At 45.1% G+C, this 17852-nt stretch overlaps 4 protein-coding genes and 1 long non-coding RNA gene across 10 annotated transcripts; 1 reads left to right on the top strand and 4 right to left on the bottom strand.

Moving 5' to 3' along the window:
* Positions 1–261: 261 nt before the first annotated feature.
* Positions 262–3828, bottom strand: LOC136195288 (contactin-1a-like). 5 transcript variants are annotated; one of them, XM_065984618.1, is made up of 12 exons: positions 3624–3828; positions 3141–3222; positions 2924–3073; positions 2565–2861; positions 2229–2510; positions 1890–2180; positions 1582–1839; positions 1235–1531; positions 1107–1174; positions 825–1062; positions 664–766; positions 262–616 (listed from the first exon to the last, which is right to left on the bottom strand). In XM_065984618.1, the coding sequence occupies exons 3-12, from the start codon at positions 2991–2993 to the stop codon at positions 448–450; spliced, it is 2073 nt and encodes a 690-aa protein (XP_065840690.1). In that variant the 5' UTR covers positions 2994–3073; positions 3141–3222; positions 3624–3828; the 3' UTR covers positions 262–447. The 5 variants fall into 5 exon arrangements, with proteins under 5 accessions (XP_065840690.1, XP_065840673.1, XP_065840681.1 ...); XM_065984601.1 differs by having other exon boundaries at positions 2924–3473; XM_065984609.1 differs by having other exon boundaries at positions 2924–3299.
* LOC136195370 (uncharacterized) lies at positions 3281–5727 on the top strand. The gene is made up of 2 exons (XR_010671886.1): positions 3281–4140; positions 4190–5727. It is a non-coding gene; the product is annotated as an uncharacterized lncRNA (long non-coding RNA).
* Positions 4288–10464, bottom strand: LOC136195266 (protein sidekick-1-like). 2 transcript variants are annotated; one of them, XM_065984568.1, is made up of 20 exons: positions 10418–10464; positions 10284–10356; positions 10107–10212; positions 9931–10051; positions 9743–9877; positions 9361–9693; positions 9032–9316; positions 8696–8983; positions 8389–8646; positions 8045–8341; positions 7928–7995; positions 7647–7878; positions 7524–7600; positions 7241–7472; positions 6930–7187; positions 6605–6871; positions 6133–6551; positions 6018–6076; positions 5654–5965; positions 4288–5542 (listed from the first exon to the last, which is right to left on the bottom strand). In XM_065984568.1, exons 5-17 carry the CDS (start codon positions 9801–9803, stop codon positions 6184–6186), a joined length of 3024 nt encoding a protein of 1007 aa, XP_065840640.1. In that variant the 5' UTR covers positions 9804–9877; positions 9931–10051; positions 10107–10212; positions 10284–10356; positions 10418–10464; the 3' UTR covers positions 4288–5542; positions 5654–5965; positions 6018–6076; positions 6133–6183. The 2 variants fall into 2 exon arrangements, with proteins under 2 accessions (XP_065840640.1, XP_065840648.1); XM_065984576.1 differs by lacking the exons at positions 4288–5542; positions 5654–5965; positions 6018–6076 and having other exon boundaries at positions 6372–6551; positions 6601–6871; positions 9743–10051.
* Positions 10465–10486: 22 nt separating this feature from the next.
* Positions 10487–14896, bottom strand: LOC136195257 (protein sidekick-1-like). Its single transcript, XM_065984555.1, has 15 exons — positions 14627–14896; positions 14279–14578; positions 13941–14225; positions 13602–13886; positions 13286–13543; positions 12943–13239; positions 12827–12894; positions 12543–12777; positions 12406–12482; positions 12119–12353; positions 11808–12065; positions 11491–11757; positions 11014–11436; positions 10916–10955; positions 10487–10858 (listed from the first exon to the last, which is right to left on the bottom strand). Exons 1-15 carry the CDS (start codon positions 14676–14678, stop codon positions 10651–10653), a joined length of 3288 nt encoding a protein of 1095 aa, XP_065840627.1. The 5' UTR covers positions 14679–14896; the 3' UTR covers positions 10487–10650.
* Positions 14897–15027: 131 nt separating this feature from the next.
* Positions 15028–17847, bottom strand: LOC136195321 (uncharacterized). The gene is made up of 10 exons (XM_065984632.1): positions 17752–17847; positions 17597–17682; positions 16952–17546; positions 16579–16896; positions 16243–16521; positions 15887–16183; positions 15725–15833; positions 15604–15668; positions 15256–15552; positions 15028–15204 (listed from the first exon to the last, which is right to left on the bottom strand). The coding sequence occupies exons 3-10, from the start codon at positions 17427–17429 to the stop codon at positions 15116–15118; spliced, it is 1932 nt and encodes a 643-aa protein (XP_065840704.1). The 5' UTR covers positions 17430–17546; positions 17597–17682; positions 17752–17847; the 3' UTR covers positions 15028–15115.
* Positions 17848–17852: the final 5 nt, after the last annotated feature.

Genomic DNA, 17852 nt, shown 5'->3' with positions numbered 1-17852 from the left:
CTGGCTACTAAGTTTTCGTGGTGTTACTTTTAGACAGTCTGCACTTATTGTTGTCTAGACTTACCATTTTGTGCTTGCGGTCGAGATAAAAAAAACTTCAAAGAAACTCGTATGCTCTCTAAAGAATACCAGCGTTTGAATAGTCGGACGTTGTGATCCCTGATTTTCTACCAGACTTTTTTTCGGATTGAAGTTCATAATGTCAAAGCATTGACAGGGGCGCTTATTTTTGTTCGGTCGACGAGCAGTGTATTACCAAAGTAAAATATCTGGCAAATCATATGCTGCCAAATTGTACAAATTTTCCACAAAATTACTTAGCTGCATGTAAAAAAATAAAAAAAAACCTGAGTAACGACACACTTGCCTGCTGCAGCTAAATGAAACCGGATAAAAATACGTAGCAGAAACTGGAACAGTTACAGCGGAGACACTTAATTCGTGAATCTAGGACGTTTCCTTTTGACGAGCGGCTTTCAAAGAATCATATGCCGAGCTTTGGGTCACGTTCTCCTCTCCAAGTTGTTGCTTCTTTTTTATGGCAGATATTTCGTCATACAGCGCATTTTTGCTCATTTGAATGCTCTCGATTTTCAAATAAGCACGTAGAATTTTCCTACAGCAGGAATATTAATGAAATAAAAACATAGGATTACCACTAACGCCGTGTTTTGAGCCTTGCGCACAACGTAGACCAAAGCAAGAGAAAGAGCCAAAATAATAAATAGAAGTGTGAAAGTCAATCCGGCGAAGAGATCAATTGAGACTGCAGTACAGAGAAACCGTTGGGGTCTCGTTATGTCAATTAATTAATAATGATGTACCTCCACTAGGGCACGCTGTTGTAAAATTTGTCGGCATACTTTTGGGCCCTTCTCCAATCATGTTGTGACCCCTCACTTCCACTGTATACTCCGTGCTGGGAGACAGTCCAGGTATGTTTCGTTGCAGGGACGTAGATGACAAGGTCAACGGAAGTTCACTTTGGCAGTGAGCTGATATACATAAAACGTCAATAGTGTAATTTCGAATGACTCCGTGCCGATCCTCTTTTGGTATAGCCTACATTCGCACATTACAAAACAATACAGTGTTATGGAACTCACAGTCCATGACACAAGCGCTGATCTTGACTTCGCTTCAACAACTGGTTGTCCAGGAGATCCGCTTGGTTCTATATCATATGTATGTACAACGTGGGTAGAAAAAGACTGATCTAACTATCAATACCTACCCATAAGTAGGAAAGGATTGCTTGGACTGCTATATCCGATGGCATTCTCTGCAGTGACTGAACAACCGTAGTGAACTGCTGACTGAAACGATGATTCTGGTACAACGTGCTCTGTAGATGGTGCAGATACAATCACGTTAACTGGCGTAGACCCGCCTCCTGTACACTGCAATCTATATCTGACAGGAAAGTCAGCGTCACAGTAGTGAGCGGTGAGAGCCGTCCACATGAACTTCAGTTCATTAGCTCCTGATGCATCATCGCCGACTTGTACACCTGTGGGGGCGTCAGGCTTGCCTAAACAAACTGATGTATTACTCATTTCTAAATATCTACTTTTCACTTACGTGCCATGCGCAAGGTGGAAGTTCTGTTTTGCGCGTTGTATTTATTCTTGACACTGCATGTGTACGTGTCATTAGCGTTCTCAGCTCTATTAAGACGGTAGCTTGCTTTTCCCTTGGCAGATCGCAATGTATTGCCAAGCGGACCAATTATTCTGACATCAGGCGTAGGGTGTCCCTCTGCTACACACTCAAACGTGACTCCTGCACCGCTTTCTATGCATTGACTCGCATTATTAAAAGATTTGACTGAAGCGCTTTCTACACAAACATCATTTGCCAATCTCCCTAAAAAGACGCGATGATCGTACTGTAAACATAAACAGTGATGGTAAGATTTTCTTCATCCGTTTTTACACCGTTGACTGCCGTGCATGTATACGTTCCATCATCCTGCCCAATTTTTACTGACGTCAACACAGCTCTTACAGTTGAACTGACACTTTCATTAAGAGATTGGCTGTTGTGAAGTAGTTTAACTGTCAGCGGTTCATCTCCCGAAGCTGTGCATTCTAATCGTTCGTCAGTTCCTTCTTCTATTTCAACCTGTCTATTATTAGGAACATTGATAATGGTTGTAAATCTGTCCACATTGGCTGGTACTAAATAACCTCATGAAGCAAATCAAAATATATTAAAAGTCTTTTTACCTAGAACGGAAATTGGTATGGTCTTTGTTACATTACCCTGCCGATTTCGTACCCAACACTCGTATCTGCCTTGATCTGCCTTGCTTGCATAGTCAACAACGTAGACCAGTTCGTGATCCCAGATAGTACGGTTTGAAGAAGATTCCACGTGAAGTAGTTCAATGACTGGAGTGGGGCTGATTGATGCATCTGCTGAGCAGTTGATTGAAAACGACGTTCCCTCAGCCACAATGCCACTTGACGGATTAGAGCGAGCAAAAACGTTACTCGTGTCAGGTGGGACTAAATACAAAACAAACTGTTTCGTCGGAAATTTACCGTTTCTAAAGAACATACCATCAAAGTGAACTACAATATGTCTTCGTATGAAATATGAACCGTTAGTGGCCTCGCAGTAAAAATCAGTCGTGCCAGTGCTGACATTAGAGTCAGAAAAAGTCAAGAATAAACCGTTGAGAATGGGTATTACTGGAACAGAAACCGAATGCACAGTTCCTGGGACATTATCGAATCGAAACAACTGGAGAGAAGTCGCCTCTGTGGCAGTACAGGTTAAAATCCCTGATGAATAGTCTCTTCCTTTCACAATATTAGAGCCCGATGGCAATGTAGACGTTAGCGAAAACCGACAATCTAAAAATTAGAGTTCTCTCAGCTGAAGGGTGTGTCCGCCACATGGGATCTCATTGCCTTACTTCCAAATTTCAAAAAGAGGAAAGCAACTAGCGCCGTTTGTACAAGCGTCCCAGCTAATTGCACAGGCATCGTGTGAAGTCACTAAATTTTAGGCGCTTGCTCCGCGCAGTCGTAAACAAGGGAACCACCCCTAACAACGATGCAGTAACCTAATTAAGCTTTCTTAAGCTTAAACAAATTCGCGTTCTGAATCTACATGGGATCTCCTTGCCTTACTTCCAAATTTCAAAAAGAGGAAAGCAACTAGCGCCGTTTGTACAAGCGTCCCAGCTAATCGCACAGGCATCGTGTGAAGTCACTAAATTTTAGGCGCTTGCTCCGCGCAGTCGTAAACAAGACTTACTAGGGAACCACCCCTAACAACGTTGCAGTAACCTAATTAAGCTTTCTTAAGCTTAAACAAATTCGCGTTCTGAATCTACTTGCTAAGTGATGGCATATACGCACGCCATGGTGGTATCTATAACTATTGATACGTTCTTACACTAAAAAGAGGTTGTTCTAAATGGTCTCGTTCTAAAATGTAGTGCCTCCTTAGAGGTTACTGTTCTAGAACAGAGATTCTATTAGAACAAGGAGGCCATTTTCGCATGAGAGGGCGTCCTAAAATTTGTACGCGAATTTTTATGTCGCTGAAACCGTAAATCTTTAGTACGTACGACTGCCCGGCAAAGGTGGTGCAGCGTGAAGAGACTGTACCTGTTTCTTGTTCGTTCCGGCTTATTTACGTCTTCAAATCAATTCGTGGAGTTCCGAGGCGCGTCGCGAGCCCACTTTTCCCCGAAGACGAGAAGGGGCCCCCATTCGAGGCGCCGCCATCCGTCTGTTGTTTCAAGCAGGAAGCGAAGTTTGGACGATCACAATGCTCGCTCGTTTTTCTCTACCCAGACGGCGAAAGATTCTCTTCTCTTCGCTGAGCCCGTATGACGCTCGGCGAAAAAGACCAGTAGGTCGCCCAGTAGGTCTGTCTCCAGGGCTGTCTCGTACATTTCACTACTGCTAAGGCGTGGGAGTCCAGTGGCAGCCCGACAGACGATCGTCGAACGCGCATTATATGTAGCCTACAGTAGACGTCAGTCGGGCCTCACAATGCATTGCTCACTCGCAATTCTATACGTTTCACTCTCCTATAGCCAATTCACAGAAGAGAACTTTGTGACTTCGATTCTCCTATCTGTTCTGTGAATAGTTCCATCGAACACAAATGGAATTTTTGGTAACTAAACAGATTTTCGTTGAAAACTGCGGAAGGGTTCTTTTGATAGAAGTCCAGTCTGAGACGTGGAGGTCTAGCTCTCAGCGTTGTCATATCACAACAAAAACATCAGGCGCGATTCTAACCGCAGCCCACGACAGTTGCTAGTCATCGACAAACATAACTTTATATGCACTTCGTGCAAGTGTACGATTTGCGGAGCCTTGGTTACGACAAAGGAACCGAAGAAACAACATTGAAGCGACTTCTACGCATTCGGTTTGAATACGACCTAATTAATTGTAATTGATTGGTCTGTGACGTAAAGACAGTCTGTTGCACACAGTCATAAACTGAAGGCAGGATACAGCTCCCAATCAGACAAACGTTGCCAGCCTTCGAACCATCATGAGCGAATTGGGTCTCGGAGCGATCAATTCAACTCAAAACCAATCAAACTCGGTCTTGAGACCTCTGGAAGAAAGAGTGAACTATATTCAAATAGCCCTTCTCGTTCCAGCCTGTGTCCAGCTTTTTCTTTGCGCAATCGCCTCCGTGGCAATCGTCCGCGTGCGAGCACTGCGCACCGGTCAAAATCTCTACATCGTCAACTTGATTCTATCCGACGTCCTTCGCGCGATTCTCGGAGTGTGGGTATTCACGTTTTCCGTCAGGGGATACGAACTCAACGATACGCAAGAAGCGAGCAACGCCTGCGTGTCGTTCTACTTCTTCTGGCACTGGCAATTTTTCTGGTCGATGTGGGGAACCGTTCTCATATCGCAGAGTCGCTATTCGACGCTCAAAGATCCCTTCGCAGATGGCGTGACCACCCGAAAGGCAGCAATCGCGAGTGCCATCACGTTTGCGATTGGAATCGTCATTGCCGTGCCGCCCTCTTTACCTGGGCGAAGTACGCGCTCAAAGTCTACGTAGCTCCGAGCGGCTACTATAGGCTGGTATGCACGGTGGATCGATCGGATCCCGCCAAGATTCTCTCCTTTGTTGTCTTCTACTACGGATTATCCTATTGGGTGCCTTTTGTGATTGTCATCTATTACCTCGTGCAAACGCTGAGAATAGTCGTTCGAAGTATGATCGAACGACGACAACTCACCGCTCTGCCTGCCGTGACTGTCAATGCTAAGACGACAGTGCAATTCCCCACGTCTGTTATCAAATCCAAAGCCCTGTGGTATGTTATCGCTGTCGTCGTCTCGAACGCACTTCTTCCTGCTCCTTATATTGTCGTGCAGATACTTCGGGGCGCCAGGGTTGTGCTACCGGATAAACTCTTTGTAGCCACTGGTTTCATTTTTCATTTTAATTTTCTCGCCAATTCGGCGTTTTACTGTTTCTGGGCAAAGACGCTTACGCGATCGCTCTGGGATGTGCTGCGATGTCGCCGGCTGCACAATGCTTCCTAGTGAAAACGAGAAAAATTGATGTGTCAGCAAAAGAAGTCTCCTTCAGCGAGACTGGTCAGAGAGAACTGACGGTGGATTGCATGTGTGTGTTTGTGTGTGTGACTTACTAGTTAGTTTCTTTCAGAGATACTGTACCAATGTAATAATGGTTTACGAACTGAGGTTCAACAGTTAATCACGAGTCACGCATCCTAGAGCTGCTGTTCACACAACGCCACTGATGCCCGCGGAGGCATGCGATCGTACAAGGGATTGGAACGCAAATTCAAACCTTCATCGGGCCGCTGTTTAGCAACCTCTTTAAAAGACTCGTACGCTCGACTCTCCGTCATTCGTCTCTCATTCTTGCTTCCGCCGCCAGTGGGGAGAATTTCTTCGTAAACGGGTGCCTTGGGAAGAATTTCTTCGAAAATGGGTACCTTGGACAGACATTAAAAATAAATTGCAAAAATTTCCTTTTGTTTTCTTAACCCCGAGATGTATACGCCGCCTCCTAGGAGCATCTTTTTTGACTTTCTGAACGTTGTTAACTGTGAAAAAATGTCTTGACTTTTGTTTTATTCGTCTCCTGCTAGAGTAGTCTCACTTGAATTGAAGTTACAGCACGACGGCATTCTACCGCGCCTCCACCAGTGAATCAGAAGAAATAGTAAAATAAAGAGCAATAAAATAAGAACAAAAAAATTATGCCAACGACCAAGTAGTCATACCAGCCCGGAAGACCGAAGATTGGACCCGTCTTAGATGAGCCACCTTCAATGACTATAGTCACCGTCTTGTCAGTCCCAACAATGCTGCACTCCACGGTCCGCGCTGTTGGTACAGTGAATGTAGCTCTCCTGTAGTTAGCCCCATCTGGAGATTCTAACGTTGACACTTCGCCTGTCAAATCTGCACAACTGATTTCTGGTATATCTGGATACTGTCTAGCTTCGACAAATATTGAAATAGACGACCCATCGAGACTAAGTGGACTCTGCGTTGAATTCAGAATTTCTGCCGGAGCTGTCATAAGAATAATTAATTTAAGTTCCTTGAATAGATAGTTCCATACATACCAGTTACTTCAAATGTGGCAGAATCTGCTGGACCAGCGAATGCACATGAATAGGATCCAACTTTACTTACAGTGTACGTCAGACGCTGACTGTGGGGAGGAGCTTCTGTTCTGTTACTGACGTCGGCTGATGAAGTCAGGTCCTCATTAGATCTCATCAGTTTGACCACTCCTCTGAATGGATAGCTTCGAAAGTCACCCGAAATTGTTCTTTTGGAATTGAACTCCAGAGGAATGGTCTTTTCGGGACCTGATACTGTGTGAGGAACTAAACAAAAGCAGAGCCTGCATTGATGTCAACGCTATAAATAACGAAGTCGTCCTACAGACGGGACGCTGTTCCGCTGTTCTCTGTTGACTGCTTCCCCCTCCGGTCACCACTCTTACTTCAAACGTGTACTTCTCGTCCATTAGATTTCCTATCACAATTGAAGGCGTACTTGCGTAGATAGTCGTTCCACTGGGCGAATAGGTAACATCGTAGCGCTGAAGCTCTCCGTTTAGAGCGGATGGCTCTGTCCAAGACACATTCACTGCTCTTGTATTGAATGGAGTGGCCATCAGATTCTGCACTGGACCCGGTACTAGGAAACGTTGCATGGTGAAAATGCTGAAGTAAACGAAGAAATGCTCATACCTCCTTGTGCGGTAGTGACACGTAAAGAACTTCTCGGTCCTTCACCTTCTTTATTCCATCCTGATACTGTCACTGTGTATGACGTGAATGGACTTAGGTTGGTGATCTCAACACTGAGAAGTGGAGCATCAACTGATTTCGTTTGAGTGCGACAAGTCGATGATGCAGTCACGCATTCGACATACACTGTGTATGATGTTATTGCGCCATTTTGTTGAATAAACAATATTTCCTACATCTTGTGTTATATCTCATTTATAGCGACTATGTCCACTCCACAAACCTGCCACATCACCGTGAAGTTGGTCGGATGGATGAGTTGCCGAGGAATGGCAAACGATTGTGGTGACCCAGTTGGCTCTGCATACACACCATTCAAGCAAATATTAGTAGTGTTTTCACTTACTATCAGGTTTAGTCGTAAAAGTGAACGGCGGACTTTGGGGCCCCTCTCCAATGACGTTGTGACCACTCACTTGCACTCTATAGTCCGCGTTGGGAGGCAGTCGGTAAATGTTTCGTTGCAACGATGTAGACGAAAATAACATTGGAGGTTGACTCTGGCAGTGAGCTGATACACATGAAACAACAATGGTGTAATTTCGAATGACTCCGTGCCGATCCCCTGCGGGTATAGCCTACATTCTCACATTACAAAACTGTACAGCAAAAAGATCTGGAACTCACGGTCCATGACACAACCGCCGATCTTGGCTCCGTTACAGCGGTTGGCCTTCCAGGAGATCCGCTAGGCTCTATACACAACGACGTAAAAACGACTGATCTAAATATCTCTGTACTCACCCATAAGGAGAAAAGGATTGCTTTGACTGCTATTCCCTATAGTATTCTCAGCACTGACTGAACAATTGTAATGAATCGAGGAGTGAAATGATGATTCTGGTACAGATTGCTCTGTAGATGGAGCAGATATGATCACGTCAACTCGTGTAGACCCTCCTCCTCTACACAGCAATCTATATCTGATAACAGGGAAGTCAGTATCACAATTATGAACAGGAGCCATCCACGCGAATTTCAGCTCGCCAGCTCCTAATGCGCCATCGCCGACTTGCACACCCGTGGGTGCATCAGGCTCGCCTAAACAAGCAGATCGATAACTCATTTCAGTAATACCTGGCACATACGTGCTACACGTAAAGTGAACGTTCTATTTTCTGTGTTGTACTTATTCTTCGCATTGCACATATACGTGCCATCAAGTGACTCGGATGCCGTGAAAGAGTACGTTGCTTTCATTGTGCTATTTGCCAAATTATTTCCTCCTGGATCAAGTATTGTGACGTCTGGTGCTGGATCTCCATCTGCGTTGCACTCAAGCGTTGCAAGCTTTTCCTTTTCAATGCACTTGGTCATGTTAGTGAAAAATGTCACTCTTGCTTTTCCTACAATAACGTCTACTTCTTAAAAAGTACATACTAGCGATTGGCTTACTGTAAACAATGACAGTGAGATTCCTTATCCCTGTATGAATGCTATTACTTGCACTGCAAGCAAATGATCCATCGTCTTCTCCAACTTTCACTGACTGCAGAGTAGCACTTATTGACTTTCTAACACTCGATTCGTTTAGCACTCTGTTGCCATAAAATATTTTCACTGTCAGTATTGGATCTCCTGAAGCTATGCAGTTCAGTCCATCATCAGTCCCTTCTTCAATTTCTATTGTCGTGTTTTGAGGTAGATTTTTCATTGAGGTAAACGTCTCAACATTTGCTGGAACTAATTACATATGATTCAACTAGCTCCAAGTATATATGAACTGCTTACCTTGTACATCTATTAAATTTGGAAGACTCCTCGTTGCATTGCCCTGGCGATTACTAGCCAGACACGTATAGTTGCCTTCATCTGCGTTTGTTGCACTGGACACAGTATGAAGAAGTTGGTGACCTGTTGCGTTGCCAATGGCAGTTCCATCACGACTCAAAGTGATGACTGGAATAGGACTGATCGATCCACCGGCTGAGCAATTGATTGAGAATGACATCCCGTGAGCTACAATTCCATTTGATGCTGTTGAAGCGACGGTAATTTTGCTTGCAGAAGGTGGCACTGAAATTTCAACAAATCTTACATCCTCTTTGTATTTTGCCTACCGTCTACATAAATAGTAGCATTCTTTTGACTCGTCATTCCATTGTCTTGACCCTCACATTCGTAGATGCCTCTGTCACTTACTTTCGCGGTTGCGAGAATACCTGTGAGAAGCGTGATCCCGAGAACGGAATGAGACAAAAGACCAACTCTTCCACCATCTCCACCATCCACAACAATTTGTCTATTTCCTTGACTGTCGATGTGATACAAATTTAGCACGAGAGTTGGACTGGAAGCAGCAGCGCAGGTAATAAAGCCACTGATGTATGCTTTTCCTTCCACTAGGATAGAAGTCTTTGACGGAAACTGGAGATCGACATTGAGCTGGCAAGCTAAAACAACATGTAACGTTACTTCAATTGAACAGATATCCTGTCCTACTTCCAAATGTCGCTGTCAGCGCTAAAGTACCGAGGGCGATAAAAGCACTCGACCTCCGCATTTCCACGCGTGCGCAAATTAATTGTCGTCGTTGCTACCAGAGATTCTCCTTCTCTATCTCTGTTGCTACGTTGTCTGAAAATGTGTACGAGCGTCCGTATCTCCCTGCCTCTGCCTCCCTGCCTTACTTCCATATTTCATAGACCATTGCTCTTTTTAGAAGAGGCTCTTTCAAAGCTCATAGACTGTTTCTGGCTCTGACCACACCAATTTCTCATTTTCACTACAAGTCTCTGCAACAAGACTGACCTGCCAGAAGGAGAACTGATTGTGGAATGCATGCGATAGGCGTTTCTAAGGTAACCGTTTTTCCCTTCTTGAGGCGTATATACGAATTGTCCATTAGGATCGGTCATAGTGTTTTCCTGGTGTCTTTTGCAAGAAAATTAAAATACGTGTAGTCTCTTACCCTAAGTAAAAATGGCTTGTAGTGGTCATTGGTGGGGTGTACTGGCTACTAAGTATCTATTAGTGATGTTACTCAGTCTGCAAGCTATGCAGTGTCGATGACGGTGGACAGGCGTAGGACTCGGTGAGGAAGGCGAGACAGGCAGCTGTAAGAGAAGTGAATGGTTTGGGGGAGATAATGAGAAATGGTCACTATGTGCATCTTACTGTGGTTCATGTAAGAAACGGCCGATTTGCAAGGAATTCATTCGCCTGTGAAATAGTGTGAATTGGTCGACTTACCACTGTACCCCTTTACACGGACACCAAATAGTGAAATAATGGTTTACGAACCGAGACTCAACAATAGTTAATCACGAGCCATTAGTAACGAGGAGATAAAAATAGCCTCAGCAGAAACTAAAAATCACAGTGCGCTGTGAACACTTCCTTAGAGCTGTTCACACAAGCGTCACTAATTCCGGCGGAGGCATGCGATCGTACAAGGGATTCGAACGCAAATTCAAACCTTCATCGGGCCGCTGTTTAGCAACCTCTTTGAAAGACGCGTACGCTCGACTCTCCGTCATTCGTCTTTCATCGAAACGATTCTTGCTTCCACCGCCAGTGGAGAGAATTTCTTCGTAAACGGGTGCCTTGGACAGATCTCTAAATTAAATTGCAAAAAGCGTTTCCTTTTTGTTTTCTTTTCCCCGATAAACGTACTTCATAGGAACATCCGTGTTGACTTTCCGGGCGGCGATAGCTGTAAAAAATGTCTCTAACACTCGTTTTATTCGTCTCCGGCGCTAGAGTAGCCTCACTTGAATCGAAGTTACAGCACGACGGAATTGTACCGATCCTGCACAATTGAAGAAGAAAAAATAGTAAAATAAAAATCAATAGAACAAGAGCAACAATTATGCCAATGACCAAGTAGTCATACCAGTCCGGAAGAACGAAGATTGGACCCGTTTCTGGCTCAGACGAGCCACCTTCAATGACTATAGTCACCGTCTTGTCACTTCCAACAATGCTGCACTCCACGGTTTGCGCTGTTGATACAGTGAATGTAGCTCTCCTGTAGTTAGCGCCATCTGGATATTCTAATGTTGATACTTCGCCTGTCAAATCTGCGCAGCTGATTTCTGGTATATCCGGATACTGTCTAGCTTTGACGAATATTGAAATAGATGACCCATTGAGAGTCACTGGACTCGGCGTTGAACTGAGAATTTCTGCCGGAGCTGTCATAAGAATAATTAATGATTAGTTCCTTGATTAAAGAGTTCTGTACATACCAGTAACTTCAATTACAGCAGACTTTGCTGGGCCAGCGAATGCACATGTGTAGACTCCCACTTCACTTACAGTGTACGTCAGACGCTGAGTGTGCGGATGAGCTTCTGTTCTGTTACTGAGGTCGGCTGATGAAGTCAAGTCCTCGTCAGATTTCATCAATTTTGCTTCTCCTCTGAATGGATAGCTTCGGAAGTCACACCAAATCTCCTTCTTAGAATTGAAACCAAGAAAAATGCTGTCTCCGATTGCTGACACCGTGGCAGAAACTACAAATCATAATCAACATTGACTTTTACGCCTTTGACCACTGACTTACAGACCGGACGTTCATCAACACTTTTTGGCTGACTGGATCCTCCTCCAGTCACCACTCTTACTTCAAACGTGTATTTCTCGTCCATTAGATCTCCTATCAAAATTGAAGTCGTCATTGTGTTGAGAGTCTTTCCATTAGGCAAGTAGGTAACGTCGTAGCGTTGAAACTGTCCGTTTAGAGCGGATGGCTCTGTCCAAGACACATTCACTGCTCTTGCATTGAACGGAGTGGCCATCAGATTCTGCACTGGACCAGGTGCTAGAAAACGTTGCACGGTGAAAATGCTGAAGTAGGCGAAGAAATGCTCATACCTCCTTGTGCGGTAGTGACACGTACAGAAGAACTTCTTGGTCCTTCACCTTCTTTATTCCATCCTGACACTGTCACTGTGTATGAGGTGAATGGACTTAGATTGGTAATCGCAACTCTCAGAAGTGGAGCATCAACTGATTTCGTTTGAGTGCGACAATTTGATGATGCAGTCACGCATTCAACATACACTGTGTACGACGTTATTGCGTCATTTTGTTGATTCAACGATATTTTCTACATCTCGTGTTATATCTCATTTATAGCGATGATGTTCACTCCCACAAACCTGCCACATCACCGTGAAGTTGGTCGGATAGACGAATTGTCGAGGAATGGCAAACGATTGTGGTGACCCACTTGGCTCTGCGTACGTGCACACCAGTCATGTAAATGTCATCATCTTTCAACAGAGTTTCCGCTTACTATCAGGTTTAGTTGTGAAAGTGAACGGCGAACTTTGGGGCCCTTCTCCAATGACGTTGTGGCCACTCACTTGCACTCTATACTCCGTGTTGGGAGACAGTCCGTCTATGTTTCGTTGCAACGATGTAGACGACAATGACAACGAAGGTTGACTCCGGCAGAGAGCTGATGATACACACGCAACGTTAATGGTGTACTTTCGAATGACTCCGTGCCGATCCACTTCGGGTATAGCCTACATTCTCACGTTACGAAACAATACAGCAAAAAGTTCAAAAACTCACGGTCCATGTTACAAGAACCGATCTTGGCGTCGTCACAGCAGTTGGCGTTCCAGGAGATCCGCTAGGTTCTATACACAACGTGGTAAAAAAATGTCTGATCTCAACAGTATACTCACTCCTGAGTAGAAAGGAATCACTTTGGCTGCTTTGCCCGATATTATTTTCTGCAATTACTGAGCAACTGTAGTGAACTCCTGAACGAAACCGTGATTCTGGTACAGCATACTCTGTAAAATGTGCAGATAGAAACATGTCAACTGGTGTAGACCCTCCTCCTGTACAAAAGAATCTATATCTCGTGATAGGAAAGTCAGTATGACAGTAGAAAACGGGCGTCGTCCACATGAACTTCAGTTCATTAGCTCCTGATGCACCATCACTGACTTTTAAACCCGTGGGAGCAGCAGGCTTGCCTAAATAGATCTATCGCCCATTTCTAAATAGTCACCTTTCACTTACGTGCAACGCGTACTGTGAACGTTCTATTTTCCGTGTTGTATTTATTCCTGGCACTGCACGTGTACGTGCCAATAGTATTCTCAGCAGCATTAAGACTGTAGCTTGCTTTTCCCTTCGCAGACCGTAATGTAATGCCAAGCGGACCAATTATTCTGACATCAGGCATAGGGAGTCCCTCTGCTTCACACTCAAGCTTGACTACTGCACCGCTTTTTACGCATTGACTTGCATTATTAAAAGATCCGACGAATGCTTTCTCTACAAAAACATGGCACCTGACTAATTAAAGCTCACTAAGAAGGCGCGATGGTCTTACTGTAAACAGCGATGGTAAGATTTACTTCATCCGTTTTTACATTGTTGACTGCCGTGCATGTATATGTTCCATCATCCTGCCCGATTTTCACTGACGTCAACACAATTTTGACAGTTGAACTGACACTTTCAATAAGAGATTGAGTGTTGCGATGTAGTTTAACTGTCAGTGGCTGATCTCCCGAAGCGATGCATTCTAATTGCTCGTCACTTCCCTCTTCTATTTCGACTCGTCCATTATTCAGAACATTGATAACGGTCGTAAATCTATCTACATTGGCTGGTACTAAATGACCATATAAGCCCAAACAAAAGCAAATCAAACGATGCGTATGTTTACCTAGAACAGAAATTGAATTTGGTAGGCTTTTTGTTGCATTGCCCTGCCGATTTTGCACAAAACACTCGTAACTGCCTTGATCTGCTTTGCTAGCACTGCCAACAACGTAGATCAGTTCGTAGCCCATGATACTGTTTGAAACAGATCCCATGTGAAGTAGATTAATGACTGGAGTAGGGCTGATTGATGCATCTGCGGAGCAGTTGATTGAGAATGACCCTCCCTGAGTCACAGCACCACTTGATGGATTAGAATGAGCAAAAACGCCTCTCCCGTAAGGTGGGACTAATTACAGAACAGAATGTTTCTTTGGAAATGTACCTTTTTGAAAACTATACCATCAACGTAAATTGTAGCATTTTCTCGCTTTGTCGTCGCTGAATTGTTTTTGGCTTCGCATTGGTAAAGACCAGCCGTGTCAACGCCGACATTAGAGTCAGACAAAGTCAAGACAAAACCGTTGGGAATAGGTACTACTGGAGCAGGAATGACATTACGAATTCCTTGAGCATCGAATCGAAACAACTGGAGAGAAGTCGCCCCTGTGGCAGCACAGCCTATAATCCCCGAAGAGTAGTCTCCTCCTCTCACAAGAATAGAGGTCGATGGCAATGAAAGGAATAGCGAAATCTGACAATCTAAAACTAATGTTACGCTGCGCCAACTCAACAGATATCCTACAGTACTTCCAAATGTCGCTATAAGCGCGAGGCCGACGAAAGCACTCGACAAAGGCATTTCAGGGCGTGCGCAGATACCGCGTTGCTCTGGAGATTGCCTGATCTACCACAATCCGTGCTCCAGCAGAATCCAGTGACTCTAAGACGCCAATCATGCCCGTAGCATCAAAGAGGCGATTTGGTCATGCGACAAGAAGAGCTAGAGACGAGCGAACACCAGTGAACAAGGTATTTTCGTTCACTAGCATCGCGAAATGTAACTTCAGTGTTTTGAAGCTGTACGAGCCCGCATTTGAAGAAAACGAACTCTGTAAGAAGACTCCAGAGTGCGTGTTTACTCGCTGAGTACAGAAGAAGTCACGAAGGAACGCCGAACCAACGAGCGTGCGCTCGTCCGGAGGAGGAGCTACGGCAGTGACGCCTAAATTCAACTACAGTATATGTACACTATACAGAGACTATACAGTCTAGAATCAACAGTAACTCTTGAAGAGGTCAATTGGTTTGTGCTCGTCTCCGCTCCGAGCCAAGACTCGTCTCAGCTCGCAACGAAGAAAAATCAGAAGACATTGCTAACGCCCTATCTATATTAGAATAAATAAAACACGTAATTGTAAATCTTTCAAAAATCTTACATTGTCCAACATTGGTGGAGTCTTGAAATTTCGAAGCAAGTTTCTCGGCAAAGTCTTTCCTGTCTGCTGCTTCAGCAGCATTGCACACGGCTGAAAGCAAATTACCGGTCTCTCTCGGGTTTTGTTCGATCCACTTCTTCAAGCAGAAGATCACGGAATCGACTTCGCCGCCTCGACGTTCGCTACTTTTGACGCTGCGGAGAAACGAGTCTCCGTCCTCAAACGATGGTTCAATGCCGCGAAGAACGTCAACCCAGCCATAACGTATGATCTGGGCAATCATTTCTATTTGATCATCTAGAACCCACGTAATACAGCAAACACACAAGATAGCAAATCGACTGGCACCTGTTTGAAGACGTGGTGGAATCAAGGGATCTTGTTCAGGGTTGGACCGACTTATGTCGCGCCGTCTAACAAGAACTGTTGCTTTGCGGAATACTAATTAGGACAAAACTTGATTGTGCACCTTTTTCTGCAGTAAGCAATCAGAGCGACCGCGAGGAGAAAAACTATCAGAAGACCACCTCCGCCACCAGCGGCGCTTTTGATAATAAGGCTAGTTGTTCTGGATGAATCTTCATGGAAAAGACTACGTGATATCGTCAGATCAATATATTGATTCGTTTACTTGGCGTAAGGCAAATTTTGTACTCCTTAGTGGTTTCTCCGTCACTGTTGCTGCGGATATGACACACAAAGGTCCCTTCTTCGGTTAACGTCGCCGTCGGTAAAGGGTACGCAACTTCGGCGTGATCAAGCCCACTAAAGGCGCCCACCTCTGTTCCTTTTGGGTTGAGAATCGAAACGGTCAGAAAAGAGCTCCCAACTGCATTGCACTGCAGCACGGCCTCTTTTCCTTGGAGCAGACAGCCATTCTCATTTCCGGCGACCCCGAAAAACGTTATATTTGTTGTTGCTGGTGGAGCTATAAGAGAAAACTCTATAAACATTTTGCAAACGTTCTAATATTGAGTTATTTAGTACCGTAGACGACAACTTCGAGGTATCGACTAACTCTGCCCATCTTGTTGACTGCCTCGCAACAGTGGACACCATTGTCTTCATGAGTGGCGTCATGAAAGGTTCTTGTTATAGAAACGTGCTCCTTTTTCATTTTTTGGTTGTTGACAGTAGCATAGGGAAAAGCGCTAACGTTGCAATTCAGACGAAACGTTTCCCCCTGAGGAACAGGGACTTTAGGCATTTCCTTCCCATGATGAATTTCACTAAAAGGTGAAGAAAAGAACGCCACCCGGGGAGCATCTAGACACAGATACAACAGCTCATGCAGACGCAATTTACGGATTGTTTGCCCCTTACAATTATGATTTACTACCACTGGATTTTCTGCTTTCAGAGTGTCAATGACAGAATCGCCGTCGTTTCTGGAGACGACAACGCACTCGTACAGTCCGGCGTCGGCCGGCGCCGCCTTCTGGATTTTGTACACAAACGGAGCAGTCAATTTAGACAGTGCTTGCTCGTAAACACTGACACCGTTGCGTCTCCATTGTATTGTGAGCAACGATATGTCTGCCTGACGATTGAAACCGCAAGAGAACGACAGCTGGGAGCCCTCGTCGACTATGCCGCTCGAAGGATCCTGAGACTGCGACCCATTTACGAGAATGTTTTGATCTATACAGCGTCTGATTCGAACCAGAACCGTCGCAACAACGCAACGAAGCCTTACCGTAGATCTCGAGAAGAACTTCCGAGCTAGACGACGCTAAACTACCCGTGCCAGCGCTTTGCACTAAGCAGTCGTAACGACCAGAAAATTCCATACTCATGTGCATGACTCCGAATTTGCAGGAGCCGTTTGAAATGGGAGCCCCGCCGCCGTTTACGAGCCTCTCGTCGGAGCACGAATAGGTGTAGCGCTGCGGCCTCTCGGCAGTGCTTCCGCTTTTCGTCATGGTCGCGGGAGGCGTCTGTCTGTCCTGATCTCTGTACAGCATTAGGTGAATCGCCAGTCCTTTTTCCCCGTTGTCGTACGCGCCGCCGCACTCCAGGAAATCCGGAGATGTCGGCTGCTCGGAAACGAAGTATTTCCGGCGATCGTGCACGGTAACGTAGCTCGTGAGCTCTCCTTCAGTTAGCGAAGACAAAAGAAGAGCGGACACTTGCACCGATACGACTGCCAGTGCTGGTGAGTGTGCACCGAACATGATTGCTGGCCTCGCGTTCTCGGTGTACTGTACTGTATGTTGCACGAAATGACGCGTGAATGCCTCTCAATCGCGTGACTGCAGAAGGTCACTTTGAGCAGAGATGAAGTCACAACGCTAAAAATAAACATTACGTCATAAGGTCACCGGTCTGTACCTTTCGCTACTTGCTTGCCGGACAAATGAGAATGACGCGCACTGCCGTATACACAAAGTCCCAGCTTCTTGGTCAGAGACCAATCCACGGAGACGTCTATATAGAGCAGCAAGAAAAATCACGTGAGAAAGGGGAAAATCCCTTCGAGCGAAGAGCCACCTTTACCCATGTGACTATCAGAGCAGGTAGCACTCCCAAAAGAACGGAAGGAAATTAGGTTCTGATGGCCTTGACAAACTTGAAAGTGTAAAACATCTGACAAATCA

Source organism: Oscarella lobularis, chromosome 1 (genome assembly GCF_947507565.1).
Source record: "Oscarella lobularis chromosome 1, ooOscLobu1.1, whole genome shotgun sequence".
Lineage (NCBI taxonomy): Eukaryota > Metazoa > Porifera > Homoscleromorpha > Homosclerophorida > Oscarellidae > Oscarella > Oscarella lobularis.
This window is presented reverse-complemented; position numbering and strand designations above follow the sequence as displayed.